A 19,321-nucleotide genomic window follows, 5' to 3' on the forward strand; every position below is an offset into this window, starting at 1 on the left:
CACGATCAACGTTTCCGTCTGTATACTTTACCGCAGGACTTTTTAAACGGACGAAAATCTGCGAGAATCACCATTGTTTGAGAATTTATTTAAAACAGGCATCACTGAAACCGTGACTGCAATGAACAATGAATCATCCTCTTTTAAAAAGTCCGTGAACGATGCCACCTCGGCAAGTTTTCTGGCGAATTAATTCGAGTCGCATGGGATAATCGAGAAAGGGGAGGGAGAGGAGGGGGGGGCGGAGGTGCGAAAATTGTTTTCCTTTTTCCTCGTCTGGTGCAGGTTTTCCTTTCCGTTAGCTGCGCATTGGCAATGTCTCGCGAGTCCAAAAATGGGTCGACCACCCGATGACGTTGCTACCAACACAATCTCAATCGTGGTTCCGTATATCGGGTGTCTACGCACGCGCAGGTCAATTATACCCGGACCAGGCGACCACCAGGAGTCGCTGGTATCCACCAGACGACGTTAAGAATTCTTTAGGAGCTTCATGCGCGGATCTCATCCTCGTGAGTTTTTCTCTGTGTTCACAGTCGCCACGTTTCCACCCAGATTCCTTTCAGAATCATCGCAGCCAAATCGCGCACCGATAGACTGTTATTCCTATATGTAGGGTACCTATAGGGTTTCTGGCAACAGGAAATGGTCAAGTGCAAAGACCCGGTGAAAATGCACACGGCATTCGAGACACTCCACCTTTTGTCTCCTCGTCAACATTCTTGAAATTATTCCCAGGTCGTTGGTTTCAATCGCTCTTCTACAATTACATTCATCAGCCATATTCGTTGAAATTAAACATGAGATATACGCGTTAGCGGTGATTTATAAGTATAATATGGACGATTTTTGAGTTTTTCGGATTCAGCAAATTGAAAAGACAGTTTTACCGGGCTATTCCGAAAGCTCGTGTGGAATGATCGTGTAGAAAATAACGAATGCTGATCCTGGATTTCGTAAGCAATTAACGATACATCGAATCGTTGTATCCGATCGTTGTTTCAAACGATAAGAAACTCCTTTCGTTATCAGCTCTTGAAAGTAATTTTCCACAAAAAATGTAAATGACTGTTCAAGGTTTAGTTGAACAAATTAAGCTCGACTGTTCACTTTATCAACAATACCTACAATTAGAAATCTCTTCAATCGTTCCTGGCATCTTAGACCGGTATAACAAACAAGGATGTCGTAACCCGTGCAAAGTGTTGGAAAATTTGAGAACAACTAGTGTAACAGTAATTTGACGTTTGAGTTTATGAAATCGGTGAGAAAAGAAATTGCTACACGTACAAGAGTTGTTCGGTGCCAAATTAATTACTTTGGGCAAGTGACCAAGACTTTAACAACGAACGTATCGAAGGTAGGGAAGGTTGGTAGACGAGAGAAAAGTTGTAGATAGACAGAGAGAGAGAGAGAGAGAGAGAATCGCTTGGTCCAGTAAGACATTTTCGACCTAGATTCGTCCATTCATCTTGCCGTTGCAAAATCGCCCGCTAGGCTATTTCCAAGATTTCTTCCCAGTATCTCTTTCAACCTTCCTATAGCCACCAGTCTACTCTTCGTTGGTTCACCGTCGTTTACGTAGCCGATCCGTGTCGGGCCGCGTGCAAAATCTCTCGGCATTCCTACAACCACGCCGTTTATACCAATCCACGACGGCAAGTGTTGCATGTGTTCGTGCGATTCTCAGCATTTGTAGAAACGTACGAAGATGTAGAGAGACACGTTTGCCGAATGTAAATAGACAAGATTTGCGAAGACGCGTCTCGACGCCCTACCGCGTGCTAATCCACCGTCGTGAATTCTCGTTAGTGGTCCGAAGCGACGACGGCTTATGTTGGACTCTTACGCGTTACGCTTAGCTAATTCTTGCCATCCGAAAAACCCGACTTCCGGCACTCTGACTTTAATTACCCAATTTTCTCCCTCGTACTTTCTTTCATCTACGATACAGATTCGTCCGAGGAGATTAACGTCGGGCTTTGACCAGTCTTCAAACGTTCAAAGTCTCTTATTTGCCAAGAGTCTAGGCCTTGTTATCGCGTAATGCGAAACAAACGACTGAATCGCTTAATGATCAGCACAGAGCGTTATTGTTTGCCAAAAGGTCCGGCTCAGCTGAGCTATTTCCAATTTCCGTGGAATTCCGCACTTCGCGTAATTAGCAACGTCGCGGTAAGGAACAGATTTTTCATTACAACGCGTGCGAGAAGAGACAGAATTTTCGCCACTTGTCTGTCAAGGAATGGCTTGCATAATTTCATGTAAACATCTTTCGGTGTTTTATTCTCAGACAGGCAGACTACTTCACTAATTCGCATTTACGTAACCGAATGAACAATTTCAAACGTGAAATAGTTATTTTGAATTTTGTCGGGACCAAAAAAAATTGCGTACAAATTATGATTAAAGGACTATTTGTAAAAATATGCCTTTTCAGGCAAAATTCAAATCTAATAACTGAGAAGTCTCCGAACGAGCAACGAACCATATTTCAGGTTACGTAGCTTCCGGTCTTTAGTGAAGTTTCAAACTGTCTACCTACAAATCACCATGTTGAGTATAAAATAAACCGAAGATTGCACGCTGGTTAGAAAAGGAACGTTGAGCTATAATTCGTAGCGAAATGAAAAAATTATATTCCCGTAAAAAAAAAAAAAAAAAATCATTCCACCAATTTTATACCGCGTTAAAATTGAGACGACGAAAGAAATCTCATCCGCAACGTTTTAAGATATTCTGTACTGATAATTGGCAGTAATGCGAGTCTCGAATATCAAAGAAATTCTCCACTTTAATTGTAGAGAAAATCAGCGTGGTATTTCATATGATTTGCGGATCGTTTCACACGTCGACCGAACGGCGAGTAAAATTTAAATAAAACACACTGTGCCATTGCGAGTCTGAACCGTTAAAAATAGAAGTCGGACGGCGATGATTTCTTGGGGAAATTCAAGAAGAATATTTTACGTCTCTATCCAATGTTGTAACGGATTAGACATTACGTAAGTGTTTCGGATCTCGCTAGGCGGTATAAAAGCCAAGAAGCTCGAAGCCGTGTCATAGAATGCTGTGCCGCCTCCGGGAGCGCAGACAAGTTGAGAGTAACAAGTAGTTGGCACTAGGGTTGAAAATACTCATTTCCGTCTTTCGTTCTCTCCTAATTTTTCGACGAAAACGAATTCAGTTCTCTCTCTCTCTCTCTCTCTCTCTCTCTCTATCTCTCATATCGTATTCGTAAGTCTGAATATAAGTGTCTCTTTCACACCGTACTTACCGAACCTCAGTACCCAAGCCTTTTCGGGTGAAAAATCCAATATTTATTTACTCTGTTCTATTTTTGGCACCAAAAACGAGGAGCTAAGATTTTAGATTCTCCGAGCCAGAGACGCGCGGTTGTATAACTCGAATATAAAGAACGACAAGAAGAACCAGAGAGAGGGAATAGAGAAGACGAGGAAACCGGAACACGTTGCTAATATATTCACTATGGCTAATTGTTTTTCTATTGCGGAATCAGATCCGAGTCGATGATGAGCAACGATTGGTAGGTTGATTGGTTCTTACAAAGGACATGGAACCGAATGCAAACTGATTCTGTACCGACAGTATACCCGTGGTGGGAGATTTAACGTTGGAAATAGATACCACCCTTTAGAATAATCACCTGCGAGAGGAATTCTTTCTCATTTCACGCAAATTTATTAAACAATCATTTCCACAAACTCCCGCTTCGTTCTACAGAAATAAAGAGTCGACGAATCTCATGTACGTGATTTTTTCTGTCTCATAATTTTTTTTCTCCTCAAATTTTGCAACGAACAAAGTGCAGTCTACGCGATAAGCTATATTATACACGCACGCGCAAAATGGAGAGAAGACTAGAGAAAAATGAAGAGCAGTATACTTGTTCCGGGTGATTAAATACGAAAATTATGCACGTGCACACGAGACTTTGCGAAATGAGTATCGTTCGTTGTTTTGTTTCAAAATCCAAGACGAGAGCTGCCAAGACCGTGAGCCAGGGAAATTCCACACCGATGTACCAAATTCTCGTAAATTGAATAAACGGATGAGAACGAACGAAACATTATCAAGTAGTATCTTGAAGTGTAAAAAACTCGACTAGATTAGAAATCGCGATCTGAACGCAGCTGCATCCCTAGTACATACCTAAATCCGATAAAATTTGTAAATGTAGTTAGAGTTTTGATGCAAATTCTCTCGGGTTTCTCTGGTGCAATAATCTGCAAGGCAAAATTATCCTCCGTCTTGAGCACGTCGTTATTTTGGTATTTCTAAATAAAGCCTGACGCGACCCAGTTCCTCTTGCCTCTTCCACCCCGTTTTCTTCACCTCTCGCATAAGCTGCAATCTCGAATCCAACATCGCGATTAATAACCGCTCTGACATTTTGTTTCGTCCTTCCATCGGCAATTTCATTCCGGACGTATGTTAAGGGTGGCGCAGGATCTTCCGGTCTCTAATCTTTCGAACACGAGGCTCAAGTTAAGCCGAAAGTCGTTCTGCTCGTACCCAAAGCAATTTAGGGAAAACGGCTTTTTTATGTGACATTTCGCACGCGCCGTTTCCAGCTGGCATTTCGATATTATTCGACGTCACGTTGAGGCTCGAACCGTCACGGAAAAAAGACGCGTCAGTGACGAGACTACGTCATGAAAAAATATACTCCCGTAAGATGTACCGCCCTTTCCAATCTAAATTTAAATACTGCAGTACGTCGTTTGTGTTTCGGCTTTACAAACTAGAGGGTGGCTCTGAAACGCCTCGAGTTTGTTCTGGGCGATTGGAATTCACTAAAGGCTCAATTGGACGTCACTTAATGTGCAGTTCACGGATCGTTCGGTTTAGCGAATTAACGATTGTCTTATTCAAAAATAGAAGAATGGAAAGAAACAACAAAAAATTTCACTCCAGAAGCACAGCTTAACCAATTTAATTGTGCGTTGTGTCGATAAATCTGTTTGTTCAAGTTCGTATTGTTTATTTATAACCCATATAAGCATGTGTATATTGGCAAGTTATACTTCAATGAAAATCAATCTGCGTGACCGATTCCAGAATCGCATGTGAGCAAATTCACGAATTACGGACACACGATCCGGAGCCAAAATGTCGATTTTTCTGCAATTTCAATATCTTCTAGTACGATGTACCGAGACAAAAAAATTATACATATTTCAAACCTTCGGCTTTTACGATTTCGAAGAATATACGATTATGAAATCCGTTTTAACATTTTATAGCTTTTTTCCGCAAAAAGCCGATTTGGTTCAACGTTTTCTAGCTTCCATCGCACAGGTTGACATTTTTACCTAAAAGCTTGCGGTTTTGTACATGAAAAAAATTTGTGTTTCCGGTAGGTGTTCGAAATAGGATCAGGTGGGCTGTAATAATTTTTCGGATTTTTCGTAGTCATTTTTGATTCAACAAGAAAATTGTATATTTTTGTAATCACGCCGTCCCCATTCGAATAGATTTTGAGATTGAAAAATGTGTTTTTGTAAAAAATTAATCAACGTATTTCTTCGACGTCGTCAAGCCTAGATGTTTGAAACTTGTAGAATTTTTGCGTCAGAGTACATACACCGAAATATCAAAATTGCAGAGAAATTGAAATTTTTTAGCCCCGAATCGTGGGTCGAAAATTAGTGGACTTGCCCACATAAATTGAATGCGGAGAATTTTTGGCTCGATAATGGGACAATAGTCCATTGAAGGTTGAAATTGGATTCTAACGTTCACGGACGATGCGTTGTCAATCGATTCCAAACGCCGCCGTTGAAACAAGAGTCATTGTTCAAGTTTTCTAGAGCTGTGTGATAACGTTTCTGTTACAGTATAGCAGTGATCGCGCGGATCGAAACCTTGACACATGTTAAAAGTTGCGGATTGAATTGGGTTTAAGTTCTTTCAAGGATGAAATCGGTGACGAATTTTTTCAGAATTCAAAATGACGTGGCGAGAAGAAGAATAAAACTTCATCTTCAAATATGAAATAATAAACCGGAAAACTAAAGACGTCAACAATAGTTTGACACGTCGTTTCTTTTGAGCCATTCGACTCCAAGTCCTATTGTCAGGTATTTTCACGAATTTACAAAGTTACGACCAAAGATCTAGATGATTCATCTTTTCTGCCTAACGATCGATATGGCATTAAATGTTCTGTATTTAAGCTCAATTCTAAATAAATATAAAAGAATAAACCTCAAGATTGTATTTGTGGACTCGGTTGAAAAATGAAAACTGGATTAGTTTCAGAATAGCACCTTTCAATCGGCCATTGATAATAGTTCAATTTCTCTTTGACACACGGCACGATGGATCAAAGTTTCAAGACAAAGAATATCAAGAGACTTGCATCTCGATCAACTGGAATGTTCGATTTAGGTATATGGATAAGAGACCTGTGGTCGAAATAATTTAAATTCTTATCAATACTTATTTTAAGTTATTATCAGAATTGCATATAGAGCAGTAAAAATATAAAGTACCTGAATGTGTGTGACGGAAAGTACTTCGACTTTCTCTACGACTTCCGGAGTTCCGAGTTGAAATGAAATTCGATGTTAAATATGTCTGCAGTTTTCGGTACGATGTTGGAAGCTCAACTAGCTGCTGATATTCAAAAACGTTATAGATATAGGAAAAATCCCCTACTAACTATCCAGCCGAACAGAACCGTGTGAGCGTGTAAATTCCCATAAGTCAGTCAGATGGTAGAGATTTTAGATCCGGATGTTACGCATATGTATATTTTTGCCTCGGGAAAATCTATGATTAGAACTCGGAACACGTGGATTATTAAAATGTATCGGTTCAGTAACAGTTACGTTTCATTGTTCGCTAAAAAATTTATCTTATTTCTTACATATAATATATACTGTTTTTTTTGGCAGAGAATTATCAAACACTCGCGGCTGCTCAACCCCCCCGCAGTAACAACAAACATTCCAAAATATGCACGAAGCTTGTATCGTTTCAAAATTATTAATTTATGAAAGTGCTGATTAAGGATGCGGAATTTGCAATATAAACAGGTGGGGATTATATTCATTTAGAGATGAGCTTGGTATTATCGTATTTGGCTTCATATTAGGAATTAAAAATGAACCCTATTTCTTTACAGATTTGACATCGTCTTCATTCAAGGTGCTCAACGCTCTTCAACATTCCGATGTGGTGACGAATAGTCTGCAATTTATCGACTAGTTTTTTTTTAAAACATGTTGATAGGTAACATAATTACCTGAATCGCTAACGTATTATGCCGAACATAATTAAATAAAAATCTGTTCAAACTATACTTTTTATGTACAGTAATGTTCGTTAATGCATTCCCCTTACGGCTACCTTGTTTTCGGTCCGAAACAAAATGCGAATTCGGTTCTACAAAAATTATGTGACAATGACTACCATTCTCTCACGTCAACCTCATCGCCAGTCATTGTCACATAATTCGTATAGAATTGAACTCGCATTTTATTTCTGACCGAAAACAAGGTAGCCGGAAAAAAAGACATTAATAAATACTACTGAGCATACGGTAATATTCATTAATGACTTCCTCTTTAGATTACTGTACATACGGTAAAATGCATAAATACCTTAACTTTCCGGCTAACTTGTCTTCGATCCGAAACAAAACGCGACTTGGATTCTATACAGGTTATGTGGCAATGCATTCATTTTCTCTCGTCAGCTGCATCGCCAATCATTTTCACATAATTCGTATAGAAATGAACTCGTATTTTGTTTTGGATCGAAGACAAGTAAGCCAGAATGTCAAGTCGTTTATGCATTTTACTGCACATACATAATCAAGTTCCCAACATACGTAAAAACAAATGTTTAAACAACGATTGTACGTATGTACGCGAATCCGATTGATGAATCAACATATTTACTATGCGGTAAAGACAAGTTTCACTTTTCAAAGTTCGATCCTGGCAACGATTTAGAATATCGTTGCGTTGCGAGTATCCTGCCAGGTGACAACGTATAAAGTTGCGACGAATAAAAGTGGAAAAAAAAAAAAAAAGAAAGAACATTTCAAGTTTGCAGCAAACATGACGCCCGCCTTGAAATTGTATATTTGGGTCAATGCATGGTTCAGATTCCGTAACGTGGTCGTCGTCTCGTCTCTGTGCCGTTCTGTGCACTGTATATAATGTATATACACAGGATTATAGGTATACAGAAGCAATGCCATTCCATAAAAATCGCTTACGAAACGAGGTGGTGAGCCTTCGAAAGAAATCAGGCCTTATATCGCGGTCTCAACTCCTTCTAGGGACAATGTAAAAACAAGGTGTACGGTACGTATGTTTATACACTCTTAACCCGTGACCTATTCATTCATACAATACATCTGCAATCTCACGAGCGTTTGACAGTAGCGCTCGTTTCGTGAAACGAAAAGCTCTCGAACTATGTTATCCCGCTCGTATGGCAATTTGGAAGAAAACGATTACTTAGCGCAAAGAGGATCGGAAGAATATCAACAAATATCGTTCACACACAATTCATTTGCTTTTGAAACGACTGTGAAATAATAAGCAAATTTATTACCAACTAAATATATTATTGAAAAACTGCCGAATGTTATTGGCAGAGTGCTTTTTCGCGTGTGGTAAGGTAAAGATTTGTCGAGTAGCTAAAGAGTTAAGCTTTCGAGCTTTTGGTGGTAAGGATTGCCCCTTTTGAGCTTGCCGTCGGTAAGACAGGAAGTCCGCAAATGAATGTACACCAGTCGGTAATGTCGGACGTTTCATTTCTGCGTACCAGCGGAAGCGTTTCACGACGATCGTACCGAAGAACCACTTGTTGATTTCGATGCTGTCTCTTTGTTATTTGGCAATGAATGAAAAATGAAGCTGATACCAGTCGCTTCCGTCGATTATCAGACTAATTCTTTGATTCTACGCACAGCGCAGCTTCGAGTTTTGCAGGTCCACAGAACCAGTAACTCTCTGTGATTTCAATGATTGATTATACAAGCAAAAATTGACCTACCTCATCACAGGCTGCGCATCTTCCTTTTAATTGTTCGGCGTAATGTCTTTCGCAATAAATTGCATCGTTGTAAACACAATAGGCAAGGTCGACGAGCAACTCCCTGCACTGGACGCATTGGAAGCAAGCCGGATGATAGAGCTCTCCTAGTTTTCCAGCCGAGACTCCAAGGGTTCCGTATTTCAAACTCTCGTTACAGCCAGCGCATTGCTGAAATATGTATTAACATTAGTAGAGACTAAAGGCGACAGCGATTGAAATTCGTGACCGAAAACAATACACGTAACATATAAATATAAGCTGTGTAAATTATATTATAAGAGAAATCATCGAAAAGACGATTCAATTGCGTCAATAATATTTTGTAGCTGACCATCAGTTGTCGTTTGGGAAACTTTTTGAAGTTGATTAGTGCTGCGCAAATTACCTTCTCCTCGAGGAAGCTATAGAAGTTCACTTTACAAACAAAATTTTTCTTGTTGTTTTTTTGTTTTTATAACAGACGATAAGTATTTCCGAACCATGATTTTGTACTCTCGTAATCGAGGGAAAGTTGTTCAAAACGCAAGACTTGTATACTAAGGGCGTCAAGTATCAATAAATGATAATCTTTGCGAGGAAGCTTGATGGACGAGTGACGATAAACGGTATGTACGCAATCTTGCCAACCTTCGTTCATTTGTGAACCGCCGCGCCGTGACGTTGGTATAATAATCTTTATGTCAGTACTGAAAGCTTCTAAAAAGCGCAAAAATTTGACCTCTCCAATATCTTGGATCTAGGCTTCTAAGTTTAACCGTGTATCATATTCACCTCACAAAGACGAATAGCTCTATGTATATGCTTGGAATCTACGTCAAGGTTATCGAGGAACAATTTTTGCCGACAACTGTCAATTCCGAATTTATAAAAATTACTGAAAAATTATTCCTCTCAATGTCACCATATTTTTTTAATTACACGTAAAAAAAAAAAAGAAATACGATAGCTATTTATTGTCTGATTGAAAAATAAGTTTCATTAATACAAGTGAAAAAGTTCTTACGCAAATTACGCTGAACGTTTACCGTCGTAGAAGAGAAAAAAAAAAAAAAAAAAAAACAAGTTATTTATGAAACTATCGACGATTAGGTAAATTTCCGCTTCTATAAGACCAGACACAGACAGCGGGGGATTGCGATATTGCAGCACACCGTCAAATACGACTTATTGACGGTTTGTTATTGTCCCACATCAAGCGTCTTCGACGATCAAGTTTAGAGTCTTGCACAAGTACGGCGGAAACGTTATTTAACGTAACCGTAACAGCTCGTAAAATTTCCTAACAGCCCAGAAGCTTTCAAGATCATCCGTGCATCTTGCGGGGTTATTTGTTTTCTTTTAATCTAGCGGAATTTCCGCCTTCAGGCAGTAAAAGCTCATTGTACTTGCGAAGCAACGATAAAATGCGAGCAAAGAAATATTATAGCAAAATTTTTACACCCAGGCAAAGAGGTTCTTTTCATGTTTAAATCTACTCGTTAAACAATCAGCTTAAGTATATGGGTACATACATTTTAAATATAATATACACGTATATCAATCGGACTGAATTAACGGCAGATAATAACAAAAGTCGATTCCATTTTATACGCGTGGAGAGGCCATTTCACCTGCGATTACTGTCTCGATTTCTTAGGAAATTGGCATGAAATCACAAGAACCGAGTATATAAAACAATTCAGTTCTCGGAGACAAGAATAAAAATAATTCTTTGAGTATACGCTATTTGTTTTCCGAAAAAAATCGTTCTTCGCATTCATTTTAGCAGGCAGTACAGCAATTTGTATTGACTGTAAACACTGAGAGAAATTTCAAGTTCCGGTTACCGCTCAGTCCTCAACTATTTTCATTTTTTACCACAATCGAAAAATATAGTTCTAGGCACAAAATAAAAATTAGTTTTCTAGCTGTTACCGGAAAGTCTAGTATTTCTCACTATTCTTTCTCATTACGATCACCGTTACTATATTTTCTTGTAACTGTTGCGAAAATTTAATGCTTGCACGTGCAACAATAAATTGATGTTAAAGCCTTACTTAACTAAAAAAGTAGAGTAAACCGAATAAACTGATTTTGCGTTGCAATTGCCAAAAAAGGATCGACAATATCGCAAAATGATATCGATGATGATCGACTTTTTTCCGCGTTTTTCGCAACATACAGAGAATAAAGATGTGATCGATCTAGCCCAAAAATGCTTGTATCGAATTCCAAAAAATTGGACAAAAAGGTAACATAACTGTCAACATTTTCTGAGAATTTGCGATTTTTTAGTTGATGATTACGGCAGCGGTAAAAAAAACGATTAAAAATCCCGAAAAACCAATGCTTTTCTTATGAGAAAAAGTAAGGCTTCCTAGGCGTGGGTAAATATGGAGGGAAAGATTTTTAAAAATTCGGACATTTTTTTTTAATTACTTGGAACCAATTTGGGGGGTAAGAGCATTAAAATTCGATTTTGCCCTTCTTAAGGACAGGTCTAAGAGGAGGTGTTGAATGATGTCGAACTAAATTTCCTGCTTTTTTTTCACGCATATAACCATCGAAGAGTCGAATCCTCTCAGTTTTGATCTACGTAAATAATGGATTCTAACTATTTTTCACACATTTCGTCCATCCGACCATCTAGCTCTGCTCACGTTACCAATTAGCTAATTTAATACGTGAAATTCAGGTCCAACTTTTAACCAACAGCTGCTCGAAACGGTTTCGATTTGTTTTCTCCATTAGTGCGGCGACTACTTACAGCGCCTTTTTCGAGGACATCTTGAACGGTCCCAATGTCGAGTGCGATCTCATTTCTGGCGGCCATAAAGTCGTCCGCACTCATGTGATGCTCCGTGGCTAAATGTCGGCAGTAGGCCTTGGCCAGGTCCTGTTTAGGCAGCTGAATAGCCAGCTGACGATCTCTGTAACGTTCGCCAGGAGTCCCTAATCTCGGCACAGACTTCTCGGGGAGCATGGAGAAGTATTCCTCGACCTGAAAATCATAATCGTATATTTAGGTATTTTATGAAACCATGCTGACATAAGATTTTTGGATTTATAATACCGTTCATTGAGAATATCTAAATTTATATGCGTAAACGACAAGATTTCGTACCAATATATACGGGGCATTCCATGACATCTCGATCAAGATTCTACGTCGATGTCTTAGATTGGCTTTATAATTTTTTCTACGAATGCATATGACGTAAAACGCAATCGCAACCCGGCGTATTGGAAGTATAATTTAAAAGCTTGAAAATAAACCCGACTTTCTAAAATCTAAGAAAAAAAAATCAGAAAAATCAGAGGATGGAGATTTTATGACTTCAAAATATAAATAAGAGAGATGAAAAAAAAAAAAAAAAACGATTGTTACTGGATTGCATTTTTGGCATAAGAATGAACATAAAAGCTCATTATAATATGTCTCTGAATAGATGTTTTTCGGCCCATATTATAATGAGCTTTTATGTTCATTCTTATGTCAACAATGAAATCCAATAACAATAATTTCTTTTTTTCATTTTTTTACTCATCCTTTGAAGTTATGAAATCTCGATCTTCTAATAGGTGTCAAAAATTTTGTTATATTTGTAAGAGTTTTTAGAAAGTGGTTTTTTTTTTCAAGTTAATCAATCATATTTCAGATACGCTAGGTCGAAGAGTTCTGAAAAAATTACGATTGCGTTTTTCGTCATGTACTTTTATAAAAAAAATTATAGATCCAATCTGAGACATCGACGTAGAAGTTTGATCGAGATGTCATGGAATGCCCCACATATACGTACATACATGTATATATATAGGCAACTTCCGCTGTTTCTTCCAGGCGTTCGACAGCTCGAGAATTTCGATTAAAAATCAACGACATGAGAAGCGTGTATATAAAGAGCCTAATGTCTCATTTCCGGTCACCAATAGCGCGATTTGTATATATAACATTAGTCCAACATGAAATACGGGCTCCTTGACACACACGCTTGATCGTTTCTCTCTAGTCTAAAACCGTTCCAACTGTCAAGATCGAAACGGCAGCTGCGGACGATTTAAAATTAGGATTCATTTTCTAAAGAAGTTGTCAATTATGGACACTTGTTTATATAAATCGCTTTAAGCATAAACTAACGATCACGCGGAACATAATTTGAAAACTTCGCTATAGCTCGATTTAGAAAAAGTTTGAAGGTTTGAAGTTCTTTTATGGAGAATAAAATAAAAAATCAGTACTTTGAAATGAAGGCATTGATGAACTTTGTTTTGATCCGTCTGTAGGTGCTTACGTACAATGATTGTTATTTGTATCCAATTCCTCTACATCTGACAAAACTTAAGACCTTCGATTTTTCAACAGGAACAAAACGAGAATAGCAAAAATGTAATAATCATCTGTATTTATTCCACAAAGTATTGATCAAGGCTTCTTCCTACATAAAAGTAAGCCGAGATAGAAGTTAGCGATAACATTAACATAACGAAACATTGAAAAACATGAGTATTCTTAAATTTCAAAGTGGTTTTGAAGAAGTTAAGTTTGCAAAATGTTAGTATATTTTGCTTCATAACGTTATCCAGACTTTCAGACAATTCCTATGACAGTTCCTCTGAACAACGACTTTTCCTCACAAAAATTCATTGCTGAATTACAGTTACGAGCTTTACTCGCAAAAGTTGAGATGCCTCCTCGATAAAAAATGAAAAATATCATCGCACAAGTACATGCGGTGATATTTTGAATCGCAGATTTATGCGCGTACATACGTCAGGCGAGCTGTCAACCTTAATTGAAAATCATGAACGTAAATGTACGTATGATAGAGATATGGGGTAATATTCGCACGGGGGCAGCAACCACATGCACGTTGTAAAAAGGATCGTAAAGTTGAAGCAGCTTATATAATAAAGCACCCCGAACGCGAAACGGGCGTTAGAAGATTGCTGGTGCACAAATGCTTTCTCTCTCTCTCTCTCTCTCTCTCTCTCCTTCTGTAATACCGCAGGCCGTGTGTTATGAAACGCTTTCAAGCCTTTCGAATATATTGAACTTTGGCGTCGAGCCAACGATGCAGTCCTGCACCACGCATTAGATTAATCGTCAACCAGCATGGTCGATTCTTCGATTTTTATCGATCCCTTTACCGTCATCGAGGTCAAGGACGAGACGCACCTCTTTCTACATCGATCGTACGCAGCGCAAATTATTAACCCTTGCAAACTATTGACTTGTTATATCGGGTGAAGTATGAGTTTAGCGAAGCTGCACCAATCTGAATGTTTCCTGTTTTTTCACTTGTTTCTTTCCAACTTACCGAAAGATTGATCCGACTTTGTAAAAACGCATCACAAAAACACCTAGATAAGACCACCGTGAAAGATGCTTTCGTGATGCAAATCGTGATGCCACTGACACTACCGATTGAATATGAAAAATTCTCAAACAATTTTCGAATAATCGGGTAAAAAGATATAAAGCCAATTGATGAAAACCGATACCTTGTGAGCCGGTAATCCTGGCGGGGCCCAGGCAAGGCCCATTTCTCTGGGGTCGCAGGCGACAGACCCACCTGCTCCATCGCCCTTGAGTCCCAGTCGAGATCTGACGGAAACCCATTCCTCGTGACAGACGTCGTGAGCTTCCCTCGGACATTTGCAACTGCTGCAGTTTTTTCTGAAATGAGAAAAGAAGAAGCGAACGGTCATCTTAAATTCACGATGAGTGATAACGGGGCAGAAAAGCGAACCAGTGTTGACGCTTTCATGGATATTTGAGGATTGATGATTCTCGCAGCGATCTGATCTGATGCCAATAAAACAGGCTTGCACGTATCGAATCGTATCTTTACAACCGGTGATGGGATTTTGGCACATCTCATGGTAATCGTGAGTGTCGTCGTTTTTCGTTAACGTCAAGTTAACGTCTCGGACGGTGACTAAAGATTCACCGGAGTTTCAGCAAATTAGAAAGCGGAGCGCTATTGAATCGTGTTTAACTTGACGCGAACGCGAATGAGAATTACAGTCGAAAAGACGACGATCATTTGGCGAGGTGATAAATATTTGTCTCTCCTCCTCACCTCTTTCATTAAGTCCAACCTGAACGTTCGAGAATTCTAATAAAATTTTATACCGCCATTCGTGACACTGAAACGATGTTGACGTTCCTCGCTTGATAACACGTTGCAATTACACCGCCAAGCTTTATAATTCATCGCGGGATGCTTAGCTGTGAAATTAACTCACCTCCACGCATCTTCTGCGGAAAGTTGACAATCGTCACAGATTTAACAAACGAGCAAATCAATTGACCAGGTTTACTGTTAACGAAGAATTTAAACCAACTCTGACACTCGATGAGAACACGGAAAGGTAATATTTCAAAACAGTCGAAAACCTTGCAGTTCACATTTTGTTATAAAATTATTCAAGCGTTAAGTTTCATACGGGAACTGAAATTATGTCGAAAAAAAGCTTGTTGCATCAGTTCCGTACGTACTACGATTACATGCGGCAAAAACATTTTACATTTACAACGAAAAGAGTAAAATAAGCACACTCAAAGGGTACCTACGTATCCAATTTAAAAAAAAATTCGTTTTCACGCTGACTACCTGAAATCCTCAAATATACGAAAATTCATGGGTTCTGCTGCGAGAGAAAATGTTGCTAGGCGACGCAATCGGCGTAGAAAATTTTTGCCATAAGGTGACATTTTCCCGTAAAATATCAGATCGATTTGAATGGATGAACCGCCGATGATTTCAACGATAGCAATAACTGAACAATCAGACCATAAAGTTGCGGTTATCAAGCTCCAATATGCTAGATGCATTTTCACCTATACACATTGTTTGCGTCACACCCAGTCGGAAGTGAGCCGAGAATCGAGGCTCGGTTGCTGATGCAAAAAACACCTTGCAATTTTCCACGGCCTGCAATATCGTCCGCGCCTTCTCTTCTTCAATTTCTTTATTTTCCTTTAGGTATAAATATATCTAGCTAGTTGTGCGTTAGAAATTTTCAGATCGCTGGGAAAGACGGATGGAAAATCATCCGCTCGGTCGATCTGACCTGTCAGATTTAGTATCAGAGAACGTTGCGTATCACGCATTATTATACAATACTGTCTGACTAATAAACGGGCCAACTGTTAGATCTGTCGTAATGTAATGCTGCCGAACAGCAGCAACGAAATCGCGGTGCTTTTCATCCATCAAATCCACTGGTCTGTACCGTCGTCAGTTGCCACTTTGTTAATCAAAATAAATGAACTAGCTGTGTTTGGGATTGTGAACAGAATAAGGTTCCCGAGCTTTGAATAGCTATTACGTTTACACCCGGATTCAACGCGAGGTTGAAATTACTGACGTTATCGTAACGAAATATTTGGGCAAAAATGACTACTTTCCTCTTTTTGCAATTACTCTGAAGAAACAAAGATTTTAAAATATCATTATGATTTGTTTTACTCCGGTTCACTGAATTCCAATCAATTCCAATATTGCAAAATCACGGATGTCCTCGGCATGAATCGTTACGATAACTTTACTAACTTCAACGCGATGGTTCAACCGTGTATTCCCAGATTCGGAAAAACGAATACTTATCAGAAATCCGATAAAGGTAAAAAAAAAGAAGGAAATTCACCCCCAAGCTGGGCGAACAATTGAAGAGCAAAACTAAATGTCAACGATTGTTTTTACAGCAAGAGATAAGATGGGAATGGATGGAAAAAAAAATTCAGCGCATGTTCTCAGACGAAATGTCAAACGCGGTAGATTTTATAATGCCAACACGATTCTTTTATTTCTCATGCAAAACGGGCTTCGCTTATTAGTGACATTTTACGACCGTTTCCAACTGTCAACTCTTTACCGCCGAGTCAAAGGGAACGCTGAAGAGTGTACACGGAATATCTATTAATGAGGTGTCTTCGGATACACACGAGGACGCTTTACGAACGGACACCTTGTTAGCAAAGATGGACAGTCGTTTTATGTTTGAGAGACATCGTTTTTCCTACGAACCGACGAAGTGAGAGAAAAAATAATGACCCATCTCCCGCGTCGCGTAGAAGAAAAAAAGGGGAGACGTAACATTTGTCACATTGACAAATCCCTTTTGTACCTTCGAACGAATCGTCTTGTTTCATTTTAATCGTACGGTAGAATTGCTGGGACGAACTTCGGGGATAGTTTATTTTTTCCTGACACGTAATTACGTGCGATATCGGCTACGAGTAGCTGCGACTAGAATAGACGGTCTATAGCGGTATGAAAATTAATTAAGAGCTTGGCGTCACGGTGAACTTTGATTTAGACGGTAACTACATATAGAACGACGACGAGCGTAATTATTTGCGCACGGTTCAAGGAATGCAGAGTGAAAAAAAGAACGTTCAAAGCAATAAAAGTACCGGCCGATAGACGCGACTTAAGACCAGACAGATATTAATACGCTACTCTAACTCTGTGAAAAATTATCAGTAAGAAAAATGTTCCCGATTTGTGTACACGCAACTTTTACATAATTACTCCATTAGTTTGACGTTTTGTTTTTTCAGCTTTTACTTGTAGTCCTTATTTTTTAAATTCTTCGTTTTTCTTCTTTTTTTATTTTTTTTATTTTTTATCAATCTTAACGCTGTGTCGCAACAACCTGCACGGATACTTTAACCGAAATAGATTCACTTACGTGCATACCTGTCCGCCACCAGATATGTATACGTGTTTTTAATGCAAGATGAAACGATAGGCTCGCTCACCGTTAAATGGTGGCAATTAAATTTACATACCAAGACGGTGTGTCCGTACTCATGATCGGTCAGTGAGAGTTGAACAGCAGCTAATTCATTGGAAATAATATCACGTGATACTGTGATAACTGCGCAGATACTTTTTCTTCACACTTTTCACCCCATTTTTCGTGGATCACGAAGGACGAAAGAAATCTCGAGAGAAAGGCACATTTGGATTAAAATACTTTTGTTCAACTCGCGGTAACAGCTGGCCGAATATTAGTCAGTTTATTAGACCAGATTGATCGGTGCAGACGAGGATCGAGCTACGGCTGAAACGACCACTTGAGATGGTTCTTCAGTGACTCTGGAGTCAATGAAACATCATTTTGAATAATGGTGTAATTTACGTTAAGGTTGTTGGAATAATGCACGAGAATAAAATTCATAAATTTTAAAAATATCTTGAAAGATAGTTTATTATAATTTTATTAACAAGGTTCGGTCCATAGTTTGCCATTTGACTATCATTGTCACTGGATACAATTAATAGCGAGTGTATAGTTCCGTTATTTTCATACATATAAATGGATTACGTATAATGGATTTCTTTCAATCAAAAATGAACGTTTTATTCTTCATTTTGTTTTTATTATTAATAAATCAGTCCAGATTATGTGAAAAAAAGATTCGCGACATTCAAATTCCGTACCATATTATCGGATCCCGAGTGCAACATTTGTAACTTATACACCATCGTGTTTAGGCTTAAAAATCTTTTCAAAACAGTCGGCAACGTCTCTCTTTCAACGTATCACTTGAACGATGATTATTCCAACAACCATTATCTCGTTTCTTGTCAAGGTCTATGGATTTTACGAACTAATTGTAATAGCATTTCCGTCGAAAAAAGTTTGACGGGACACAAGCTCTATGTTAAAAAATCCAATTTTCGAAAAGCTCGTTTTCGCGTTTTTGGCCGGTAATCCGGTCCGATATTCAACAAGTAGATTCACTTCTTTCCTTTTAACAATCGGTCCAAGTCTCATAAACGGCTAAGGTGTTTGGATTGACTAACAATAAATAACCATCTTAATCAGTCCAGCTTCTCTCGCGGTAACGCTTTGCTTTGATCAACACGCTCACTGAGTTCTGACTAACTGAACCTATTTTTATTAAATTATCGCTCTTGAAACTCGGATAATTTCTTATTTCACACGGAACGCATTATGCGTGCAAAATTTCTCGGTACGATTTCATATAAATAATAACGATAAAAGTTGCCTGTGCGGGATTAATTACACGATACAAAAACAAGACCGTTGTCAAACAAACTTGTTATTCACATTGAAAAGCCACTCAGAAGTTAATTTATATGTACATGGTAGTATTATACAGTCTATTCAAACCGCTTCTGACTTCTTCGCAAAATCATTACGCTGTGAAAAATCTTGAAGACAATAAATGAAAATTATCAGATTTTACCGGTAACAATAAGTTATTAGAATTTGGTTTGCC

General features: G+C 38.7%; 1 protein-coding gene and 1 long non-coding RNA gene across 8 annotated transcripts in view; one reads left to right on the plus strand and one right to left on the minus strand.

Annotated features, from left to right (window-relative positions):
* LOC124224675 (uncharacterized) overlaps positions 1-7,300 on the plus strand; it is a 28,063-nt gene extending 20,763 nt beyond the window's left edge. The window contains exons 2-5 of one of the 3 annotated variants that reach the window (XR_011177729.1): positions 5,967-6,104; positions 6,280-6,414; positions 6,924-7,064; positions 7,154-7,300. This is a non-coding gene — a long non-coding RNA (uncharacterized lncRNA). Of the gene's footprint in view, positions 1-5,628; positions 6,105-6,279; positions 6,415-6,923; positions 7,065-7,153 lie in introns of those variants that run through there. The other 2 variants (XR_006884920.2, XR_006884921.2) reach the window with 2 other exon arrangements.
* Positions 1-19,321, minus strand: part of Lmpt (four and a half LIM domains protein limpet) — an 83,048-nt gene that overhangs the window by 35,711 nt on the left and 28,016 nt on the right. For all 5 annotated transcript variants that reach the window (XM_046636732.2, XM_046636733.2, XM_046636731.2 and 2 more), the window contains 3 exons: positions 14,563-14,737; positions 11,828-12,061; positions 9,040-9,249 (listed from right to left, as the gene is read on the minus strand). In XM_046636732.2, the coding sequence (XP_046492688.1) occupies positions 9,040-9,249; positions 11,828-12,061; positions 14,563-14,737 (619 nt within the window). The remainder of the gene's footprint in view (positions 1-9,039; positions 9,250-11,827; positions 12,062-14,562; positions 14,738-19,321) is intronic.

Source organism: Neodiprion pinetum, chromosome 1, assembly GCF_021155775.2.
Source record: "Neodiprion pinetum isolate iyNeoPine1 chromosome 1, iyNeoPine1.2, whole genome shotgun sequence".
NCBI lineage: Eukaryota > Metazoa > Arthropoda > Insecta > Hymenoptera > Diprionidae > Neodiprion > Neodiprion pinetum.